Source organism: Triticum urartu, chromosome 4, assembly GCF_003073215.2.
Source record: "Triticum urartu cultivar G1812 chromosome 4, Tu2.1, whole genome shotgun sequence".
Lineage (NCBI taxonomy): Eukaryota > Viridiplantae > Streptophyta > Magnoliopsida > Poales > Poaceae > Triticum > Triticum urartu.
This window is the reverse complement of record NC_053025.1, coordinates 5607565-5629533: the sequence shown is the minus strand read 5'-3', so window position 1 is coordinate 5629533 and position 21969 is coordinate 5607565. Positions and strand designations below refer to the sequence as shown.

Below are 21969 nucleotides of genomic sequence, written 5' to 3'. Positions count from 1 at the left end.
ACGGTTCATCGGTCGGGGGAGTCCCTGTGGCTCAAAGTTGATCTCTTTGGATGGTCTTGGGGGTGTCTGGATGCTGGGCGGCGGCCCTGGCGGCGGGAGGCACGATGTTCGTGGGCAGAACTTGCGCCTCAGGTGCGGGCGAGCGGCCATGGCCAAGCGGGTGGGTGGTCGCTGGTGGTTGGCGGTGCTAGGATGCGTCGGAGGGGTGGGCGTGCCGGGGTACATCACTTGCCCAATCTTGTATTGGCCGACAGCGGCGGCGTCCGTGGACACCGTATCCTTCATGAAGGCTTCGTCGCGGTGCCCTTACTCCTTCGAGTTGCTCCGGGTGAAAACTCGATCTTTGGGATCGAATGGTGGCGGCTATCAGTGGTCGTTCCCTTCTAGGAGGCACCATCTTGGAGTCCTTGTCCCGTCGTTTTCCGTCTCACCTCTCCTCGGAGGCTTGGAGGTTTCCGTTGGCTCCAAGCGGTTCATCCTCGCGCATGTGTCGTGGCTTGGTAGTCGTTGGGGTGGTGTGGCGGTGCTCGGCACTTTTGTATCTTGCCTTGGGTGTGTGTGTCGTATGCGGTGGTGGCGTGAGTTTGTATCGTGTTGCTTGTGGATCGTGCTTTATATATAAAGCGGGGCGAAAGCCTTTTTCAGTAAAGCATTGTGTGATTTGCAATAAAGTTTGTTTTCGTGTACGCAACAAGCTTTATTGAAAAATACGTGACGAACAACTTTTAATGCAAAATAATCATGTTTTGTAATACACGATGATCTCACTTTTCAAATAGTACAAGATGAACATTTTTATACACGCACCGAAACATGAGTTGAACATTGTCTTTGACATATATATAGTTATTTTATAATATACTATGAACATTTTTAAAATACAAAGTGGACATTGTAAAATCACATGCCGAAATATTTTATTACACGATGAATAAATACAAGGTTAACATTTGTGAAATACATGATGTAAAAAATTTATACGTGATGGATTTTTTTTAACGCAATGAACATTTTTAACCATGAAAAATGATCATTTTTAATACACTGTGAGCATTTAAAAATTTATAGTAAGATAACTTTTAAAATACGTGATGGACAATTGTTTTAGAAAATATTGATTTTTGAAACTCAATGTTTCTTTAAACATGATGCATTTTTTAATATCACACGATGCACAGTTTTTAAATACACCATAAACATTCTGTGAAATACACAATGTTTTTTTAACAATGAAATAAGAACGGTGTAGAGTTTTTTTGCGAGAAAACTTTCGATCTATTTATCTTGTCATGTCAGTACAAAGAAAACAGAAATAGTAAAAACTATATCCATGTCTATAGATATAGATATCTATTTGATATTCTAAGTCTAAATACTTTTGTCTACATACTCGGTCAAAGTTTGTAAACTTGACTTTTCGAAAATCTATAGCTTCATTTATTGATAACAAATGTGTTCTTAAAAAGAATTGAAAACAAACAGGGTTGTGTTGGACCCAGCAGCCAGCGTCCAGTGGTGGGCTTGGACTGGACTTCAACTAGCTCACTCGCCAGAGGGCCCCATGGGCGATGCCGATGTAGCTCGCGCCTCCGCCTTCCGCCGTCTCCGCAGCAAGCAAGCCATGCTCGCCCTTCCTCCGGATGCGCCACTCCGGCGAGGAGTCTCAGCTCGCCACCCACAGCCGCACCTGCTGTTGGAGAGTCCTATTCCGGCTGCTCTTGTCCGGCGGTGGCGCCGGCGACGGCAGTTGCCGGAAGCAGGCCGCCGGAATCAGGTGGGATGTGATGCCGCGCGTGGTAACTCGCGGTGATACTCGGGTTCATATTCTAAAGAACTGGTGTTTCTACCGAAAATTGGTAAATTTTCTGGCTGTCAATCTTGCAGTTGGTTGTTAGTTAGGACTCATGATGCAGTAGATTCAGAGTGCTCAGTTGTGGAGCGATGGGGCTTCTTCCATTTCAGATAATTTCAGAGTGATGATGCGACGGGGTGACAGCCGAATCGAATTAGGATGATTTTGTTACCTGAGATCTGTTAGTTTGTGACGACCTTCTCTGCATCACAGTTTAGTGCAAGGTCGCACATCAGCTCAAAAGTTTCAGATTCTTTTTTGTTCAATGTGGGGTCCGGTCCCACATGTCAGTGACACAAAGGGGGGCTTATGATCGAAGGCGCACGAACCGGGGGGGAGTTATCATCAATTCTACCCTATTTCCTGTGGTGTGATTTCTTTTTCTTCTGTTCGTGGTGATACTCGGGTTCAGATTCCGAAGAACTGGCGTGTGTTTGTGTGAGCTATTGACACAGCCAAATCGAATTAGGATGCTACTGCTGCTGTGTGTTGCCATGTTTGACCCTCTTGATTGGGACCTGTTAGCTAGAGACAACCCTTTTCAGGGAACTTAGAGGCAACCCAGGACTTTGGTTGAAAATTCTGAATTACTGGAATATTACGCTTTTTTTGTGTGGTTCTTTCTCTCTTGCGCGTAACATAATTTTTTCTGTGGATTCCTCGTCAGATGGCTCACTAAAAAGTAGTGAACTCACTGTCTGGAAATTACTCCATTCCTGGTCTCAGGAACACAAAAGGAAACAATTAATGGAGGCTCAAGTCTGATCTGTCCATTGTGTTAGCCTTTGATATAAAATGGTGATGCCCTGGTCCCATGTTAATCATTGGTTGGTGCCTCACTTTTGAGCTAATAGCAAGAAACTCCACCAGCCACTGCTTCTGAATAACAAAAGTCAAACTGTGCATGCCAAGACCAAGACTTGGGAATAGCATATCATGGACCATATATTGTGCCTGTCTCTGGTCATTCCATTGTCGTTCCCTTACAGTAGCTGTTCTCCCTCTTCCAACCAATATGGCTGCTAAGCTTGGGCATCTAGCCCAAGGAGCTGCATCGGTACTTTGCCTGTTGATTTTCTTTGTAGAGCCGTCTGATTCCCGTGCTCAGGCGAGGATATCAGGTGGGAATGGAACCTGCATCAGCAGGGAGCGGGATGCGCTTCTGTCCTTCAAGGCGGGCCTTCTGGACCCTGCTGGCCGTCTCTCCTCATGGCATGGTGAAGATTGCTGTCAGTGGGCGGGAGTCCGGTGCAGCAGCAGAACAGGCCATGTCGTAAAGCTCGACCTCCGCAATAACTACGTAGTAAGTGCCTTCCAAGGTTTGTACACCATGCACTACTACAAGTCCAACAGCCTGAGCTTGTCGAGAAATGAGATGAGCTCTTCTTTGGTTGCTTTGCAACAGTTGAGGTATCTTGACATGAGCTACAATGACTTCAACCACATAAGCATTCCTGCGTTCATGGGCTCCCTACAGAAGCTAAGGTATCTCAACCTCTCGTTGTCAGGTTTCGGTGGGAGAATACCTTCCCAACTCGGTAATCTCTCAAATCTGCAATATCTTGATATTAGTGGGGATTATTACAATGTTCTGTACACGTTGGACCTCTCATGGTTGTCACATCTATCACTGTTGAGCTATCTTGACTTGACCGAAGTGGACCTCCGTGCTGTGCGGGGTTGGGTTCACATGGTTAACGGGCTTTCTTCTCTAAAAGTGCTTCGCTTAGTAGATTGTGGCCTTACCAGCATAGTGTCTGCTACTTCAAAATCAAATCTCACACATCTCCAAGTCCTTGATCTATCATCCAACTCATTTGACGCAACACTAGAGCATAACTGGTTCTTCTGGGATCTCACAAGCCTGAAGGAGCTTCACCTCTCCCGTTGTGAGTGGCATGGACCTATTCCTGAACAATTGGCAAACATGACATCCCTTGAAGTAATAGATTTTAGTGCAAATGATCTTGTGGGTTTGATACCGAACAACTTAGAAAATTTGTGCAGTTTGAAAGTGCTGAATTTTGATGATAACAACATTGATGCGAGTATTGGGGAGTTCATGGATCGGTTGCCATGGTGCTCATGGAGTACATTACAGAAGTTGTCAATGAGGAATACGACTATGACCGGAAACCTACCGCTAGAAGTTGGAGCACTTGGTAACTTGACATTGTTGAGTCTAGGCAATAATAAACTCGATGGTGTGCTCGTGAAGGAACATTTTTCAGGCTTATTGAATTTAGAGTATCTGGACTTGTCGGACAACTCCTTGAAAATGGATATTGAACCAAATTGGATTCCTCCGTTTAGACTAAAGCACATAAATTTAGAGTCATGCACAGTAGGCCCCCGTTTTCCAGAGTGGCTTAGATGGCAAACTCGCATTGATTATCTTCTTCTTGGAAATACAAGTTTGGATGATGTTATTCCTGATTGGTTTTGGGTGACATTTTCCCAAGCTTCAGCTTTGGATGCATCAGAAAACATGTTGCGTGGTTCATTACCGTCAAATCTACAGCACATGTCAGCCATCAGTATTGGTCTGGAGAGAAATAATCTTACAGGTCTAGTTCCACGGCTATTCCCTATAAATATAACAAGCTTAGATCTCTCTTCAAACTCTTTCTCAGGGTCATTGCCAGCAGAGCTAAAAGCACCACAAATTTTTATGTTGTCATTGGCAGATAATAAAATTACAGGCACCATTCCATCATCTATGTGCCAATTGACTAGTCTAGCACGGTTGGACTTGTCAAGAAACAAATTAACAGGAGATGTTGTGCAGTGCTGGAAGGAGTCACATAACAATTCTTCAGTGTCCAGAGCAAACTCTGCAGATCAATTCGGTTCTCGGATGTATAGTCTAGACTTGAGCAACAATGGTCTCTCAGGTGAATTCCCTAAATTTCTTCAGAGTGCCTCACAATTGATGTTCCTTGATCTTTCATATAATAGGTTCTTTGGAATATTGCCAAAGTGGTTACCAGAAAAAATGCCACGATTGGAAATTTTGACGGTGAGATCAAACATGTTCAGTGGTCGTATTCCCAAGAACCTTACTTGCCTTGAAAATCTTTATTATTTGGACATGGCCCATAACAATATATCAGGAAGCATACCATGGTTGCTATCAAACTTGAAAGCAATGAGAGTCATATATAAGGATGCAAATGACTATGTTTATGCGGATAGCATGCCAGTAATCACAAAAGGCCAAACACGTGATTATACTGTGGGCGTCTTCAGCCAAGTTGTGAATGTTGATCTGTCATGTAACAGTTTAACAGGACATATTCCAGAGCAGATAAGTTTGCTCATTGGGCTCACCAGTTTGGACTTATCAAGTAATCAGTTGACTAGCAAAATCCCAAACAAGATTGGTGATCTGAAGCAGTTGCAGTCCCTCGACTTATCCAACAACAAGTTTTCTGGTGAAATCCCGTCAGGTTTGTCGGCTCTAACCTATCTGAGCTACTTGAACTTGTCATACAACAACTTATCAGGCCCGATACCATCCGGGCCGCAGCTGCAAACTCTCGGCAACCAGATTGATATCTACATTGGCAACCCCGGTCTCTGCGGTCACCCTATCTCCAAGAACTGCTCTACCAGTACTACTGACGCAGAGCAAAGTGTCGTCCATGAAGATGCAGATCATATCGCGTATCTCTACCTTGGGATGAGCATAGGGTTTGTGGTCGGCCTTTGGACGGTGTTTTGCACCATGTTACTGAGGAGAACCTGGGCGATTTCCTACTTCCAGTTTGTTGACAAGCTGTATGACGAGGTTTATGTAAGGGTGGCTATAACTCGGGCTCGCCTGATGAAGAAGACCCGCAAAGATGCAGCGTGAGTGGCCTGCTTCATGTGCAGTTGAACTGCCCAAGAGATGTATGTTTGGTGTGTACTACTATATGTACTAGTTTCTGGTGCAATTATTAGCTACCTGTAAAAGGTATTTAATGTATTGCGACACAATATATTGTATGGTTGTAAACAGATTTTTCTGGTCTGATTGTAAACCACTCGATCATATAACTACAGACAGATGGATGATTTGAATCCTGCTGAATACTACGATGGCTTTTTTGTATCTTGGCAGCTAATTAACTCACACAATACATGCTCGTTGTTAGTGCTCAGTTGTATCCTCATGTCCGTCTCATGGACATTATTTGTTAGGATATGGCAGGAATGATCCAGCTTGCTAAGGTCCAGACAATCTGACGGCGAATTTCTGTGCTCTCTTTTCTTTTGAAATTTGATGTGCTCCTGGCTAGCTGAAAACAGAGGATTCAATGATTTCAAGTTGAAGACTGATTCTTAGGTTCAATCCAAGAATTCTTGGTGTTAACTCGGAAGTGTGCTCTTCAACCGTGGTTGCAGATATCCTTGGGGCAGTAGGACAAACCATCTGAAATATTTACTCAATATTTGTCAAGAAACTGGAGAGTCGGTGCTTGCAACAGTAGTCCCAAGCAAAGTAAGTTGTGTGGCATGGGGTTTATTTCTTGTTTACGGATGACGAGGACACTACTAGGTTAAATTGTGCAACGCGATTTTAATTCTTATGATGGGAAGAGTGAATTTTATTGTAATTTACTGTATGATAAGGTCGGACGTAATCTGCTGTGTGATAATCTGTCTAAGTGATTCTGATTTCACTGCAAAATGAGGCCATTGACCTTGCTTCTGTTGGTTTGCTTTGTTTGAAGTTTGTTGTCAGGTTCATGGATATCTAGTGCCTGTATTTGATCTTTGGCGCACCAACGGAATCATGAATAAGATAATTCAAATATAGTATTCAGCTCTTTTATGTTGGTTTCTAGGCATTCCTGTTTTGAAATATCTTTACTTTGGCCTTTTTTGAGCAGGAAGAAAATTGATGCCACGTTGAGAACATCAGGTATGTGACTTATTTTCAATCACAAGATGTGGAACGATTTCCAAAATTAAAAAAAAACAATGTTCGATGATGGTTTGAGGTTTGAGCTGAATAAAGCTAACCTTGTGCAGTTGCCTCATGAAGATGATTTGAAACGGAAGACTGTTGGTTTGGTAACAGTTCTCTGGAGCGCTGTGGATAGCTATGCATTCTGTCAGCTGCAACTCGTCTTTTTCTGTCTACTGTACCGATGCGCCGAATAGCAACTATGTTCTGATGCACCGGAGCAATTTGTGACTGTAAGCAGCTCATGTTGCTCTGTTTTTTGGTTTTAGTAACAAGCAACTGATAGCATGCATGATGTGCTGTAACGCTAACCGGAAGTGCATAATTTGATCAGTTTAATGTTGTCTTTTCCCCTGCCTGCATCTTCAGAGTCTGGTGACTTGCTCCTTCTCCATCTTCAGAGTCTGGTGGCTGCTATACTTCATGCCAGGTAGAGTAACATAGATTACTACTCCCTCCGTTCCAAATTACTTGTCTTGGATTTGTCTAGATACAGATGTATCTAGATTCATTTTAGTGCTAGATACATCCGTATCTAGATAAATCTAAGACAAGTAATTCGGAACGGAGGGAGTATCTGGCATTTTCCTTCTCTTCCCCGGGTTGAATAATTTCGTAATTAGAAGAATGTTTCGGTGCTGTCTTTGATGATCAGAACTGTGAACGATTGTTGTAATGATGCGTAGAGTGATTTTTTTTTCTTGGCTATGAAACCGTCCCCAATAGTGTCAATCTTATTTATCTTCACATCTAGCCTCATCGTTCTCTGAACTTTATATGCAGTGTTCATCAGTAACAACTTGGTCGCATTTCTACCGGTTACTGTCAGCCTGGATTGGGCTCCTTTTATCACAAGAGCAAATCCAACTCTGAATACCTCTGATCTTAACTCTGTATATGTCACACAAAGGAGATATGCGTTGCATATGCCGGAGCATTGGCCACTAATTTCCTGTCGGCTTAATTACACCTTCTCTCTGAGCTACTAACTGGCATTGTTGGTGATGTCAAAAAAAAAAAAACTGGCATTGTTGGATATAAGAAGAACCATGCGGACATGGAGTTTCTACACCCAGGAGCAAATGCTCCTGGTGTGAACAGTAAAATCAAAAAAATTCTGATTTTTTTTTGTGGCATACACTCGCAAATGTTTGTTGTGCATGCAAAATTTCATCGCAAAATCACATTGGTGGAAGGCGTGGTAAAAAAACAAATCGATGCTCTGAAAATGTTAGTCACAAAAGCATTTTAAAGCTCTGTTTTTGTTTTGTTTTTTTGGCACGACTCCCACCAATATGATTTCGTGATGAAATTTTGCGTGCACAACAAACATTTGTGAAAGTATGTCACAAAAAAATCAGATTTTTTTGAATTTTTTTTGATTTTACTGTTCACACCAGGAGCATTTGCTCATGGGTGTAGAAAGGTACTTCCGGAACCATGCATCATTCTAATGTCAAAAAAACAGTTATCAGTACTAGTATTCAGGGAACAACAGCTCGAACGCCAAACGAGGACATCAGGTCTCACTGCCAAGCCAAACAGGTATTTTGTTTTCTCCAGCAGATTCATCAGTAAAAAGTAGAGACAAGGGAACAAATTAATCGGGTGGATGCACGGCACGCCAGCATTCGACACAATTGTAGGCGTCATTGGCAACTTCATTTCTTCTGCGTGTTAAATTATAAAACTTCCAGAAATCTATGCTCAATAAATCTGTATATATGAAGAAAAAGATACTTTCTATGATAGACAGTAGAAACAATTTCAGAAATCTATGAGCGGTGCTGGTGACATTGGAGCCAAGAACCGGCACATCAATTCCGTCAAGGGAAACAAGGATTGGCGCCCGTATGGGCATCGTTATCGATGATAAGTTTGATTTGTAGAATTGGCCATCAGGCGACCATCCATCACACAGAAGTTGACAAAGGTGACGTGTTCTGAAAGCTCAAGGCTCAAGTGGAACAAACAGAAGAGCAAGCAGATACTGTGGTGTAGATTAGCACGCGCACACACCAAAAAAAGTTTCAGAAATTGACTGTCAGGCCTTGGGAATGCTGTTACTGGTCACTATTTGGATTTATGTGTCATTTGCGTTCATGGGGGTTCAGAGAATTAAACGAAAGAAGATGAAGATGCAAACATCTCAGGATAAGCTTATGATCATAAAACATACTTCGCCACTTCAGTTATTTTAGCGTGATTAGTCAGCAAAGAAGTTTTTTTTAGCTTTATGTATTGTGATTAAATATTTGTAGTTACTTTTATGTTGCTCTCCAGTTGTTTACTTTTGTCCAAATTTTTAGTTTTGAAAATAGCTTCCCATGCATTCTTAAAGTTCGGGAGAAAATACAGGAGAACCTAATACTTGCATGAATATGAAATGATTCAATCTTGTCTCGTAATGTCCAGGATAACCGACACATGGGATAATTTTTCTTTGCTGGTTTTATAAGTTTTCTCCTAGTTTTCTTTTATTTTCTCTTATATGTTTTATTTTAAAATTCCTGAATATTTTTTGAATTTGCAAAAAAAAAGTGATTCATGAATATTTTCACACTCATGAATGAATATTTTTTAATTTGCAATTTCTTTTGAATTAGTGAACATTTTTTGAAATTCTGGAATACTTTTTTGAATTTTCAAACATTTTTCACATCTAAGAACATTTTCTGAATCCATGAACATAGTTGAAATTCATGAACATTATTTAATTTTTATTTTTGAAAACTCACGTAGCCTTTATGAACTCCTCCCATCGTAGTGTGCTCCATCACATGAATTCCTCGTCTCACGTCGAGTTCGATGCTCATGCTCATATCTCGAGTGAGCTATGCATCAGCAAGAGCTAGAGCATCCTGCATCCAATAGCACTTTATCGGTGAAGCACCGTCATGGATCAACCGCACTGTCCTAAGCGACTCCGCAAGCCCGGCGTCCGAAGGAGATGGTGGCACTGGAATGAATTCGACTGTTGCACTTGCACTTAGTGCTGGAGAACAAGTGTTTTTTACACATGACAGCCTTAGTTTGCAAGTTGCGGTAGTGTCTTTTTTTATTTCAAGAAAAATGCCAGCAAACTAGTGGAAAGAAGCCAATATGATTTTTGTCATGAAGTCATATGTGGCTGTTTGATTCCCCTGGTCCAAGTTGCATCCATGTAACTTTAAACTTTGAATAGAGCTCTCTCGTTTTTCTCAAAAAAAGAGAAGGAAAAAGCTAGTGGAAAGATAGAAGTGACGGGGGCCGAGCCGAGCCCAGCCCAGCTCAGCCCAATGAACGAGTATGGTGAATCCGGTCCGGAGAGGAGACCCGAGTAAAGCTACGGTTGGCCTGGACATATATATACGCTAAGCTAGGTTTCGTTTTCCTTCGGATCAAGCGAGCTAGAGCGAGAGAAATCCCCAGTCCACCAAATCCTAACCCACTAGGAGCGATCGCCGAGAGAGATTCAGCGATGGCCGTCGAGAAGATTCAGTTTGCCATGCCGATGGCCGCCGAGCCGGAGGAGCCGTCGTTGGTCGTCAAGGCGGGGCCGAGGGGCGCCGGCATGCCGGAGCCGGGCGAGGTGGACTACTCGTCGGACGAGGAGTTCGACTCGGACGAAGACCCGGAGGTGAGCTACGCCAAGATCTGCGAGCGGTTCGAGCGGCGCACGCGGGAGACGCTTGCTGCCCTGCCATGGCTCACGTTCGAGTCCGATGCCTCAATCCTCAAGAGGCAGGAGTACCAGGAGCTCAAGAGGCAGCAGCAGGAGGAGCAGGTTTACGTGGCGGTCTGACTGCTATCTATCATCCATCCATGTATGAGGGGGTGCGCTTCTTTAGTTCAGTTTTTCTCAAATTGTGTGAGGGGGTGCACATCCTTTTATTCCACTTCTTTAGTTCAGTTTTTCTCAAATTGCCATGTAATGTGCTATGAGAGGCACAACATAATTTTCTGATTTACACTATCACCGTAATTCTTTTGTTAATTCATCAACAAATTGTGTGGCAACTAAAAACATATGTGGCCATTATGTGTTGCTATGACGGATACAAGCACATAATTTTTAAGATGTGTTGCCATGACAACTACAAGCATATATTGCCATGGCAACACATCATGGCCACGGGATTCAGAGGTGCCTCAACTCTTACATATGCATCATGGAACCATGAACCATTTTCATAGTAGGTAATAATAAAGATAATTTCAAGCATATGTTGCCATGCCATTGAATTGATGTCAACATATATGCCTACCCTTCAGCGATAAATTGTTTTGTCAACAATCATCCAAAGAGGGGGGGAGATTGCTGGTGCAACCGAGTGCCCCGAGAGTTTTGGAGACTACTGGAGACAAAATCAGTAAAGGGACTAATGTGTTTGCTAGTGCACACAGAGAGCATGCTTTTATGTGTAGGAATTTTTTTTCATGCCCGGACCTGATGCATCATACAGGTTCTCTTCGGTCTTTTCGTTTTCTCTTTACTTGTTTTCCTTGGGACGGTGATTTGTGACGCATGCAGACCACGCTCACTGTCATCTTCTGGTCTAAATGATCCGACAACTGCTTGGCAGCCGCTTGAGCGAGCTCGTCCCAGGACCTCAACAGGCTTGCCACGTCAGCGGGCTCTGCTCGACGTGGATGGATGGATGCGAAAGGAGGGAAGGGAAAGGACTTGGCGTGCTGAAAACACACGGCGGCATGACATGTTATCTCCCTCCGGAGTGGATCGGTCGAGGGAAGGGAAAAGAATGTCTCCCGCGTAAGGCGAAGGCAACGCACCGCACGTAACGTGCCGTGGGCGAAGCCGAAGCGCGTGATGGAGAGTAGACCGCTACGCGTACGGCAGGCACACACCACACCAACCCCGACCGGACCCGGCACGTGCACCACGAGCCCGGGCTCCGAAATCCCCGAAACGCCCCTTGTCAGACGAGCCAGGCGCGGGGGCAGGACGGTAACTTCGCGTGCCTGCCACTAGATGAGATGAGATTCCCTTCTTCCTCCCCACAAATCCAGACCAGACCAGGCCAGAGGACCAAACCCTAGCTAGCTCGCCGCGCGCAACCCTCCCGCCAGATCTCGCCGTCGATCCCCGACCTCCCATGGCCGCTCCCGCCCCCCGCCTCGCCGGCTTCTAGTTCGCGAGCTAGCCGCGCGCGGATCGGGGTAACAAAGCATGGAGGAGGACGCGGCCGCGGCGCCCGACTCGTGGGAGACGGCCGACCTCGACGGGGCCATGAGCCGCCTGCTCCTCTCCTCCTCCTCCCCCGGTGGCGCCGCGCGAAGGGTCTCCTCCTCCTCCCCCGGTGGCGCCGCGCGAAGGGTCTCCTCCTCGCCCGACCTCGCCGACGACCACCAGGAGCAACCGCAGCAGCAGGCCGACGATCCGGTCGCGCAGGTCGACCAGTTCCTCCGCGAGGCCCTCGAGAAGCCCCGCGAGCGCCTCCAAGGTACGGCCCCGCCCCGCCCGACCTCGTTTCCGCGGCTACTCTTCTTACTAGATATTCGGCGTCTCTTCCCTAGTTTTGGTTGCCGCGAGTCGCGCTAGCTAGCTAGCTGGCTAGCTTCCAGGTAGAATTCCAGGTGCGCGGTGAGGAATTTGGGAAGCGTGCAAAGTTCTCGCGTCCTTGTTTTAGGCACTGCGCGGTAGGTAAAAGGTCAGGTGCATCCATAGCCAGTGCTAGCTCTGTGGTTTGTCGTTCCAGGTAATAGGTTTGTATGTAAGTACTTGTGCAGGACAAGGAGTTCGCGTACGCCTAGTTGATTTGAGCCGCGCGTTCGGTCATGTGCATCCACAGGTGGTGTTAGCTTGTATTCTGGTGTGCCGAGGCACGCCATGTGTTCCTGCTGGAAGCCTGGGAACATGCTGCAGAGCATCACAATGCAACATAGCTCCGAAGCCTGTCCCTTCCTGTTTGGGATTACTTGGCCATATTAGTTGAACTGCGTATTGACAAATTGTTTGGCGATTTTGTACTAACTTTTGGACAAGAAAATGCCGTAAGACGTGTGCTAAGCTAGCAGCTAGCTTGTGTGTTCGTCTGGGTTGCTCAAGTATCATCATGTCAGTTATTTAAAACATTTGTACACTCTTGAATTGTTCCATAGGCAGTTGCTTTACGTTGATCGGATTCCCCCCTTTAACCTGCTATGTTGCATCATGTTTCTGCATCTTGTCTTACTATGTGACTAGATTCCTACATATAAATATGAAAAGTTGAACATTGCTCGAATAGATAGTTTTATCTCATTGCAATCTCATCTCTCATTGCAGTGCTACGGATGGAGCAAGACATTCTGAAGTTCCTTCGTGACCCTGGGCAGACGCAGTTTGAGTTCCAGGGTCTTCCGACTTCGTACCTGCGCCTCGCTGCGCACCGTCTGGCACAGCATTATTTCCTGATATCGATCGCCCTGCCGGATAACAGCCTGCCTGACGGAACCAGTTCGCGGATCATCCTTCGCAAAACGTCGGCTGAGTGCCGATTGCCTGCTGTCCGCCTAGCTGATATTCCAGTTAATCTCCCTCAAGAAGAGAGCAGCGCTGTGGCCACCAAAGTAGCTATTAAGCAAAGGCCTCAGAAGAATCAGCATGGCGGCGCAGGCGCAGGTGCCAACTCTAACAGAGGCAACCTTCAGAAAAGCGTCGAGGAGAGGAAAGAGGAATACAACAGGGCACGTGCTCGCATATTTAACAGCAGTAGTGGTAGCACTAGTCCGGTTGATGGAAGACCAGCTGATGAAGTGGTTTTGCCCAACACCCTACATAGGTCCACTTCCTTGGAGTTGAACTCAAACACCAGGTTCGGTGAATTGACTGAAGCTACCCTTGAAAGGAGTTTGACTAGCACCGCATCTAGCAGCAGATCAAATAATAGAAGCAGGATTGACAAGGAGCCTCCAGTCAATAGGGGCAGGCAAGGCAATAGGGTGGCGATATTTCGAGACCGTGACTCTGATCGCAAGGATCCTGATTATGACAGAAGCTATGACAGGTTTGTTCACATAACACAGTTTTTATTGTTGCTATCTGAGCTGGAGTTTCCTGTGTCATAATCAGTAGGACCTGGTTTTTATGTTGCCTCAGTGTAGTTCCATGTTTTATGGTCTGGCTGTGCTCTTTAATTATTCCTAATGCACTTTTTCTCCTTAAACCACCAAAGTATGTGGTTAAGTCTGTGATCTGTCATATTTCTTAGGACTATTGATAGGATCTGTGAAATTAGATTTGTACATATTAACTTCGCATTGATTGCCGATGATTGGAGGGAATTCGTGTGAAACATGTAAACAATATATTTAAAGTGGGTTCAGTGGTGAAAAATCATATCAAAATATTTCACTTGTTCTGATGAAGATGATTAAGCTATAATCTTACTATTTCAGATACTTGTCAATCTTATTCTAAAGAAGTATATATACGTGCCAAGGTTTTAAGCTTATTATTATGTTCTTATAAACCCTTTTGGATATGGACTTTATGACAAGTTCACTCACCGCTAAATGGGCATTGCAGGTATATGCAAAGATTTGATCCTGGATTTGGATTTAATGGCGGCGCGTACACCATTCAACCTTTGTATGCTCCTGCTGTTACCTACAACACTGAGTTCCCCCAGCTTGGGTCACCACAAATGTCTCCTGTTCCTGTTGAACAGCAGCAGCCCCATCCAATGGCTCAGCACATGCCTGGGCCCTGGTCGCCGGCTCAATCACCTAATGCCGTTGGCTACAGGCCTCCAGATGGTGTTATGCCACCCTACAGTCCTGGTCAAGCTGGTGCTCCTGTCAGATCTTCTGTTTTCATGCATGCTTCCCAGCAATATGCCATGCCTTCACGCCCAGGGGTCACATTTGTACATCCACAGGATTCCATGCGACCATTTGCACAGGTCTGTGTTTTTTCCTATCATTCGTACTGAGCTGATTTCCTAGAGTAATCTTTTGATAGCCATGACTGCCTATGACTGTCTTACTTCCTTTTTATGTTTTTGGCATTTGGCATACAATCTTCTCTTTAAGCAAGCCAACTTTTGTTTTTTTGTACCTCCAGTGTTCAGTGATAGATATTTTTCTAATGATTTTAGTTCCTATATTTGGAGATGTAAAATGTTACCTAGGCAGTATACACTATAAATTGAATCCTAAACTATGTACTTGCAGAGTTTCCTTCTGTCTTGACTCACCCCATGTTTTTGCAGACTCACCACCAACAACAATCTGAAGCTAGTCTACGCTTAGCCCGGCCCCGGTGAGGGGCCTGGGCGTGCCTGCTCCTGCCAGCATGGGCCGAACTTCCAACTCAAATCGGATGAGATATCCTTCTCATTTCTGGCTGGCAGGAGCAGGCATGAAAGAACCGAGAAGCGCCGGGCCGAGCTAGTCATTTGCCTGATACTGTCATGCCCGTGCGCTTCTCGGTGTTGTTCCTCCCTGCACATTGAGATGCAGGCGGGGCACCGTACTCCTTCATCGGTGGATTAAACTGCAGACAGTTGCGTGGGCCTCAGAAGTCCATGACACATGGAAAGAAGCTGAGAAGTCTAGGGCAGAGCCGGTCGCCGTCTCGCCCTTGCTCGGGTTCTTTGTTCTTGGCGTTGCTGCTTCCCCTTGCATACTTGAGATGCAGGAGGGGCACATGTTGCCGCCACTGGCTCCTCGGAACACGAGTGGCGCCACGTGAGCTGCAATAGAAGAGAAGAGAAGAGAATGGCGTGGGGACATCCAGCATGTGGATCGACAGCCGGGACCTGGGTTAGTCCAGTGATCTTTGTGTTCTGCTTCTTACACTTCATCCTTTTGATGATGGGACTAACGATGACGAACTGCCATGTGCAGCTGCCCGACTGGAGCACTAGGCCCGGCGCTTCTCTTGCTTCCAGCCGAAGCCGCAGCATGGTGGCTTGAAGCTGCGCGGCATGATATGGTGTGGAGGCAAGCTGCATCGACTGCCGCCCGGCATGCCACCCTTGCTCCCAGTGTCTGCAGGGAACTGCCGCTGATGATGATGACGACGACGACGAAGAGTTTCCAGTCCTGGCTTTGTGTTGTCTTAAGATTCTTGTTCATTCAAACTTGGTAGTAGTAGTAGTAGTAGAGTACCAGTATCTGTGTCTGTACATGGTAGCAGTTGGGGGTCACTCACCATCGACTTGTTTATTAATTAACTATGTCGTTATCAGGTTACAACTTGAGTTGCAGCTGTTGTTAAGCTCCATTAGTGCTTTGAACTGAATTCGGTTGCACGTATGTACGTATGTATGCATGTGTGGTTTGGAGTCGACGTGGTTCTTACATAAGCAGGCCATCGTTGGTCCTGGCTACTTCCTCCGTTTTAAAATAGATGATTCAACTTTGTACTAACTTTGTATAAATTTTAGTACTGGGCCATCGGGTAAGTTGCCTGCTAGGATTCGACTTCGAAGACTCAACACGAACAGCAACTCTGCTAGGCCATCGGGTAAGTTACCCTTGATCGAGTAATACTCCGTACAAGAATTATTTCCATAAAAAAAATCATCATCAGTATTACTAGTACTTTTTGAGGGGAGGATTTCGAGAAACCATCAGCGGCACTCCTCTTGGGCTGGCATGGCAAGCACATTCCCACGGCCTCCGCGGCCCATCGCCTCGTGGCGTCGATCTGACGGCCGCCTCTCCCTCCAGGCACCGAATCCAACGGCTGGCAGCACCCGCCGCCCGACCCTCCCACCCCCAAAGCCTTGGGCAGCTGCCCGAGGCCACGAGCGCCACAGCCACTCCCCCCTCGCGCCGCACCCTCCCCAAACCCTAACCAACACCAGGTAAGGCCCCCGGCGAGATCTCTCTCCCCGCCGCCGCTCATCTCATTCTCACCGCGTTCTCCCTCTGCCCGCAGGTGAACCGTCGACCGCCGACCGGCGACAGCCATGAGGTAACGCCCGCCTTTACCGACCCCCCGGTTCCCGTGCCCGTTGGTTTCCTCGCCTGCGCTCGCTGGATGGACGGATTACCCCGCCGAAATCGTAGTCGTGCCTAGAGATCCGCCCGGGCGGAGAGGGGCCGAGATGGATAGATCGCATCGCGCGCCTTTTGGCCTGGATGAACCCTGATGAATATAGACGGCGTTTTGTGGTTGGTTCTGAGTGCCGGGAGTTCACATCACATGCTGGGAGGTTGGCTTCGTGGCAGCTGCATCGTCTAATTTACCTGGGATTTACGTACATGATTTTGTGGTACGATCTCTGCCTGCCTACTGTGTGGGCTGTGGCTGCGTCAGACACTGGTCCCGTGCTGTCTATTACTTTGAAACGTTACCGAATTCGTGGCTTGCATCTGTGAAGTGTTGTAGGGTCAGGAGCTCTTCTGGTGAATAGATGGTGTTTATACCCCTTTGTGGCGGCAATTAACATGAGGAGATTGGGGTTTTTTGTAGCAGTCCTTCGCCTGGTTATCTTGGAATTCGCAGAATTTTTAGTTACTGTGTGATTCATTAGTGACTAGACTATGCATGTGCTACCTGCCACTCCCTCCGTTCCAAAATAGATGACTTAACTTTGTACAAAGTTAGTACAAAGTTGAGTCATCTATTTTGGAACGGAGGGAGTACCTATTGATTGATAGCTAAAGTATATTCATTCAAGCTCGTTTTGCCGAGGTAGTATGCCATCAGTTGGTCGCAAGTGTAGGAAGTAGTTGTAACTTGTAAGAGCTGTTCAGATTTGGGATGGATGTTTTGCGCTTCAAATGCCATCCTTTTTGACGACGTATGCTCTGCTTTTGCAGTAAGCTGCAGACCGACGCCCTCAAGGAGGCCATCACCCAGGTGGTGGCGGACGCCAAGGAGAAGAACAGGAAGTCCACCGAGACCGTTGAGCTCCAGATCGGCCTCAAGAACTATGATCCGCAAAAGGACAAGCGTTTCAGCGGCTCTGTCAAGCTGCCCCATGTCCCTCGCCCCAAGATGAGGGTCTGCATGCTCGGTGACGCCCAGCATGTGGGAGAGGTATGGCCCGCCGGCTGCTACTATTAGTCAGTTCTTCTTTTCGTCTGTAACATTTACTGGCTGTGAGGATTTTGGCTGTGCTGTGAGCAATCACTGGTCGTGGGAATTTTGAGCTGTGCTGATATCTTTGTTACATCTAATGAATGTTACTTGCACGCTAGTATTGTGGGCTCTTTAAGATGATAGTAGTGTGATACTGCGATTACACTTTACTCTTTACATGAGTTATTATTTGCATCATGCTGTCAGAATGTGACCGGTGCTAGAACCTTCTTTTGTTATTGTATAGGTGTCTAGCTACAGGGGCATAGCTAGGATTATTATTCATCGGGTCCAGCTCTGCTAAACAGTGGGATTAGTTCTTTGCTTAGTCTTAAGCTAGCTTATTCTATAAGTAATAAGCAAAATTTATTCGGTTCACTTGAACCCAACACCAATGAGTGGCTCCGCCCATGCCTTGCTAATATGACAACTAACTTTGTTACATCTTCATGAATGCTATCTATATGTAAGAACTGTATTCTTTGAAGTGATATATGGATCAATGTTCTTTTAACCTTCCTCATAGCTTCTTCTCCTGATCGCAGGCTGAAAAGATTGGTCTTGATTCCATGGATGTTGAAGCTCTTAAGAAGATGAACAAGAACAAGAAGCTTGTCAAGAGGCTTGCCAAGAAGTACCATGCTTTCTTGGCCTCAGAGGCTATCATCAAGCAGATTCCACGTCTCCTTGGTCCTGGTCTCAACAAGGCAGGCAAGTAATCTGATCTGTCTCTGTTAGTTTACTTGTCTCTCAGCTGGTTGGTTTACTTCTCATGGTTAGAAGTTAGAATACCATTTCTTTGGTTGTCTTCATGTGGATGTGTGTGTTACATCTTTTCTATCATTGATCTATTATTAGTTTTTGTGATGGTTTTATTTTTAGTGTGAACCTAGCTGAACCTTGTAATTTACTTGCATTTTGCCCTTGTATGGATTTAATGTATGCCATATGGTCTTGTACTTGTACAGTTGCAGACAACCCATTTGATTCTCATCTGCATCCATGCTTTCGCAGAACAGTCTATTGTGAATTTTGACATTTGTAGAGCTTACTGCATTATATGGTGTTCTAATATTCTATGCCCCATCTGTTGAGAGTTCATAGTTCATACTTGTGTGCATAACATAGACAGCTTCACCATCCCTGTTCTGATCCTGCATACTGAGTGTTGTCTGCTGGTGGCATTGTAGGCAAGTTCCCGACTCTGGTTTCTCACCAGGAGTCTCTGGAAGCCAAGGTGAACGAGACGAAAGCCACAATCAAGTTCCAGCTCAAGAAGGTGTTGTGCATGGGCGTCGCGGTGGGCAACCTGTCGATGGAGGAGAAGCAGATCCAGCAGAACATCCAGATGAGCGTCAACTTCCTGGTTTCCCTGCTCAAGAAGAACTGGCAGAACGTGAGTCCCGTTCAGATCTCACTCCCTCTGAGTTTCTGTTTCACTTCATCTCGTGTCTAGTGCAAGTGATTAGGCCCAAAAGACTAAATTAGACATGACATGACATGACATTGGTCATTGCTTTTGTTTTTGCAGGTGAGGTGCCTGTACATCAAGAGCACCATGGGGAAGCCGGTCCGTGTGTTCTAAGCCTGTACCCCTACCGTCCGTCTATATCGATGCTACCTAGAATACTGGACTTCCTTACTATGTTTACACATAAATATGTTGGTGTCGTGTCGTGGTTTTTTATCGAATTTTGCGTGTGCCCTGGTGAAGATGACAGAACGACCACTACTGTTTCTCTTGAGTTGTGATTCTGCTGGAGTGATGTGCTCATCGAAATCATGCCAGAACCTGTTATATATATGTGGATGCATGTTTTGTACCCTTGTATGTTTGCCCACTATGCAATCTGTTTGTCTTAGTGGCTTTTTAGCTCAGTCTATATCTATACCAATATGTATGGTAGGATTAACTTAAGACGTGAGCCGTTGGATACACTCTGAACCGTTGGATTGGAGTTCAGCCTCCGCGTAGACGTCTAACATGGCATTTCTCAAATCCTTGTCTTCTCCTGTAACTGGGTCCTCAGATGGCAAGCAAAAGATGAAAAGCACGTGAATAACAGTAGTTACAATTGATGTGTGATATTAATGATGAGGCTCGTGATTGCTCTCAAGCAAATTAACCACATCAACAAACAAATCAGATACATGTATAGTCATCGTGCAATCCGCTGGCAAGAAACCCAAATTATCCTGATTTTTGTTTTTAAAACTTTTTTATAACTAATTTGGAAGCTATATACCTAATGCATGTTTTCAAAACTATCACCCCGTCAGCCTCTATAAGTTGAAGAGCAACTTTTCGGTCCACCCTAGGCCGATGTGGGCTCTTTGGTCTCCCGTTGGCCGAAGAGGGGCTGCCGGTGGGCTGGCGACCGAAGAGATGGTCTTCGGCTTACCAACATCGAAAAGGTCTTCGGCCACCCCATGACCGAAGAGGTCGAGATAAGGCCGAACGGGTCTTCTCCGTCCTCTCGCTCCCCAGTTCTTCCTCTCTTGTTGCTCTCTGTTTCTCTCGCCACCCCGCGCCGATCTCCTCCTTTTTTCATCCATTTTCGCATCTAAAACGAAGAAAGAGTAGACCGTAGCCATCCCCGGCGGCCTACGATCATTTTTTTTCCTATGGGATAGTTTTCTCGTGTACAAGTGAGGAGGAGCCATGGTGGGGTGGAGGTTGTTCGGCTGGGGAGGAGGTGGTGGTGAGGAGGAGGAGGTAGTGAGGAGGAGGAGGTAGTGAGGAGGAGGTGCGACTTGGGGGGTAGCCAACCTCCGGGAGCCAAGGGGGGCGACGGTGGTGTTGTCCGGTGGTGCAAGTACTCCGCGAGGTGGCCGGTGCAGCTGAGATGAAGAGAGGAGCAAGAAGCAAGGGACACATGCGTCGAAGGTATAACCATGTTGTCACAAATTTTATCCGAGTTGTACAGTTTAGTTAGTGTAGATAAGTCATATTGCTTACTTCGAGTGTTAATCTGTCCGTGGTGGCATTTTAGCGGTTAGTTAGTGTAGCGGGTAATAATTTTGTTCATTGTGATTAATGAGAAGATGTAAATGTTTGACACGTGAAAATGTCTGAATCAGTAAATTTGACTCTTTACTATGGCCCTGGTAATGTTCGATATAATGAGTTGGGTGTTGATCTTAGCGAGTATAAAAATTGTGTTATGACACTTTCAGACCCGGATAGACTGGACATTAGACAGTTGAGGTACTGGTTGACTACAATTTTGGGTTGGATCCTAAAGTATGTTCCGTTAGTATTCATGCATCATGGACCAAATCGTGTAAAAATGTTAAGTGGGAGTTGATGTTGATAGATAGGAGCCAGCAGCGGTTGACCCTGTTAAGTCATTGCAGAGACTGAAGAATCCACCCACATGCCCTAGTGCAACCTGTGGCGAAGAAGAAGAATACCATACAACTCCACGTGGGGTATGAACCCGGCCAGGGCAATCAAGTGGCCAACGAGATTTATTTATCCGAGTCACAACCACTGGATGTGGATGCTAGCCAACCCGAGAAAGAGTCAGATTACGTGCCACACAATGTGTGTGGTCATGATACTGTACAGAGTGGTCAGTCAATAATATTAGCTGGTTCTGGTTTTGCTGATGGGGATGAGGAAGGGGAGGAAATGCAGAGGGTGATAGAGGAAGAGGAGGAGGATGGATTGGCGGAGGGTCTGGATTATGAAAATTCCAAGGATGAAGTGGAGGTACCGATTCCTTCTGCATGAGATCAGGACATATCGACCGGCCTTACGGTCAACGATGGACATGAGACTCCATGATAGTATAATCTGAACCAATTACAGATAGGGGCTATGTATGATACAAAGAAAAATTGAATTATGCGGTGATAAAGTGGGCTATGTCTACGCAGAGGGTTTTTCGTACACACATATCAAGTCCAACAAACTATATCGTAAAATGTGTTGAAACAGATTGTCCTGGAAGGTGCACGGGCACATGCCGAAGTATAACATCCACTGGGTTGTCACTGATGTCATCCCACATAATTGTGTTGAGGAAAAACCTTCTGATGAATCATCCCAACCCGAATTCAACTCTCATTGCGCAACTCATGTATACTGAGGTAGTGGAGAAGAAAGATATGGAAGCAAAACACATCCAGACATCAGTG

The 21969-nt window shown here is 45.7% G+C and overlaps 3 protein-coding genes across 4 annotated transcripts; all 3 read left to right on the top strand.

Moving 5' to 3' along the window:
* Nucleotides 1-1569: 1569 nt before the first annotated feature.
* Nucleotides 1570-7851, top strand: LOC125550172 (receptor-like protein EIX2). Of its 2 annotated transcripts, XM_048713103.1 has the most exons (3): nucleotides 1570-6761; nucleotides 6872-7039; nucleotides 7176-7851. In XM_048713103.1, exon 1 carries the CDS (start codon nucleotides 2757-2759, stop codon nucleotides 5706-5708), a length of 2952 nt encoding a protein of 983 aa, XP_048569060.1. In that variant the 5' UTR covers nucleotides 1570-2756; the 3' UTR covers nucleotides 5709-6761; nucleotides 6872-7039; nucleotides 7176-7851. The 2 variants fall into 2 exon arrangements, with proteins under 2 accessions (XP_048569060.1, XP_048569061.1); XM_048713104.1 differs by lacking the exon at nucleotides 7176-7851 and having other exon boundaries at nucleotides 6872-7153.
* Nucleotides 7852-11800: 3949 nt separating this feature from the next.
* On the top strand, nucleotides 11801-16035 carry LOC125550170 (R3H domain-containing protein 2-like). The gene is made up of 5 exons (XM_048713100.1): nucleotides 11801-12250; nucleotides 13075-13795; nucleotides 14317-14692; nucleotides 15002-15554; nucleotides 15639-16035. Exons 1-4 carry the CDS (start codon nucleotides 11977-11979, stop codon nucleotides 15053-15055), a joined length of 1425 nt encoding a protein of 474 aa, XP_048569057.1. The 5' UTR covers nucleotides 11801-11976; the 3' UTR covers nucleotides 15056-15554; nucleotides 15639-16035.
* A 450-nt stretch (nucleotides 16036-16485) lies between these two features.
* Nucleotides 16486-19651, top strand: LOC125550171 (60S ribosomal protein L10a-like). Its single transcript, XM_048713101.1, has 6 exons — nucleotides 16486-16603; nucleotides 16678-16713; nucleotides 17565-17784; nucleotides 18372-18537; nucleotides 19017-19222; nucleotides 19358-19651. The coding sequence occupies exons 2-6, from the start codon at nucleotides 16709-16711 to the stop codon at nucleotides 19409-19411; spliced, it is 651 nt and encodes a 216-aa protein (XP_048569058.1). The 5' UTR covers nucleotides 16486-16603; nucleotides 16678-16708; the 3' UTR covers nucleotides 19412-19651.
* Nucleotides 19652-21969: the final 2318 nt, after the last annotated feature.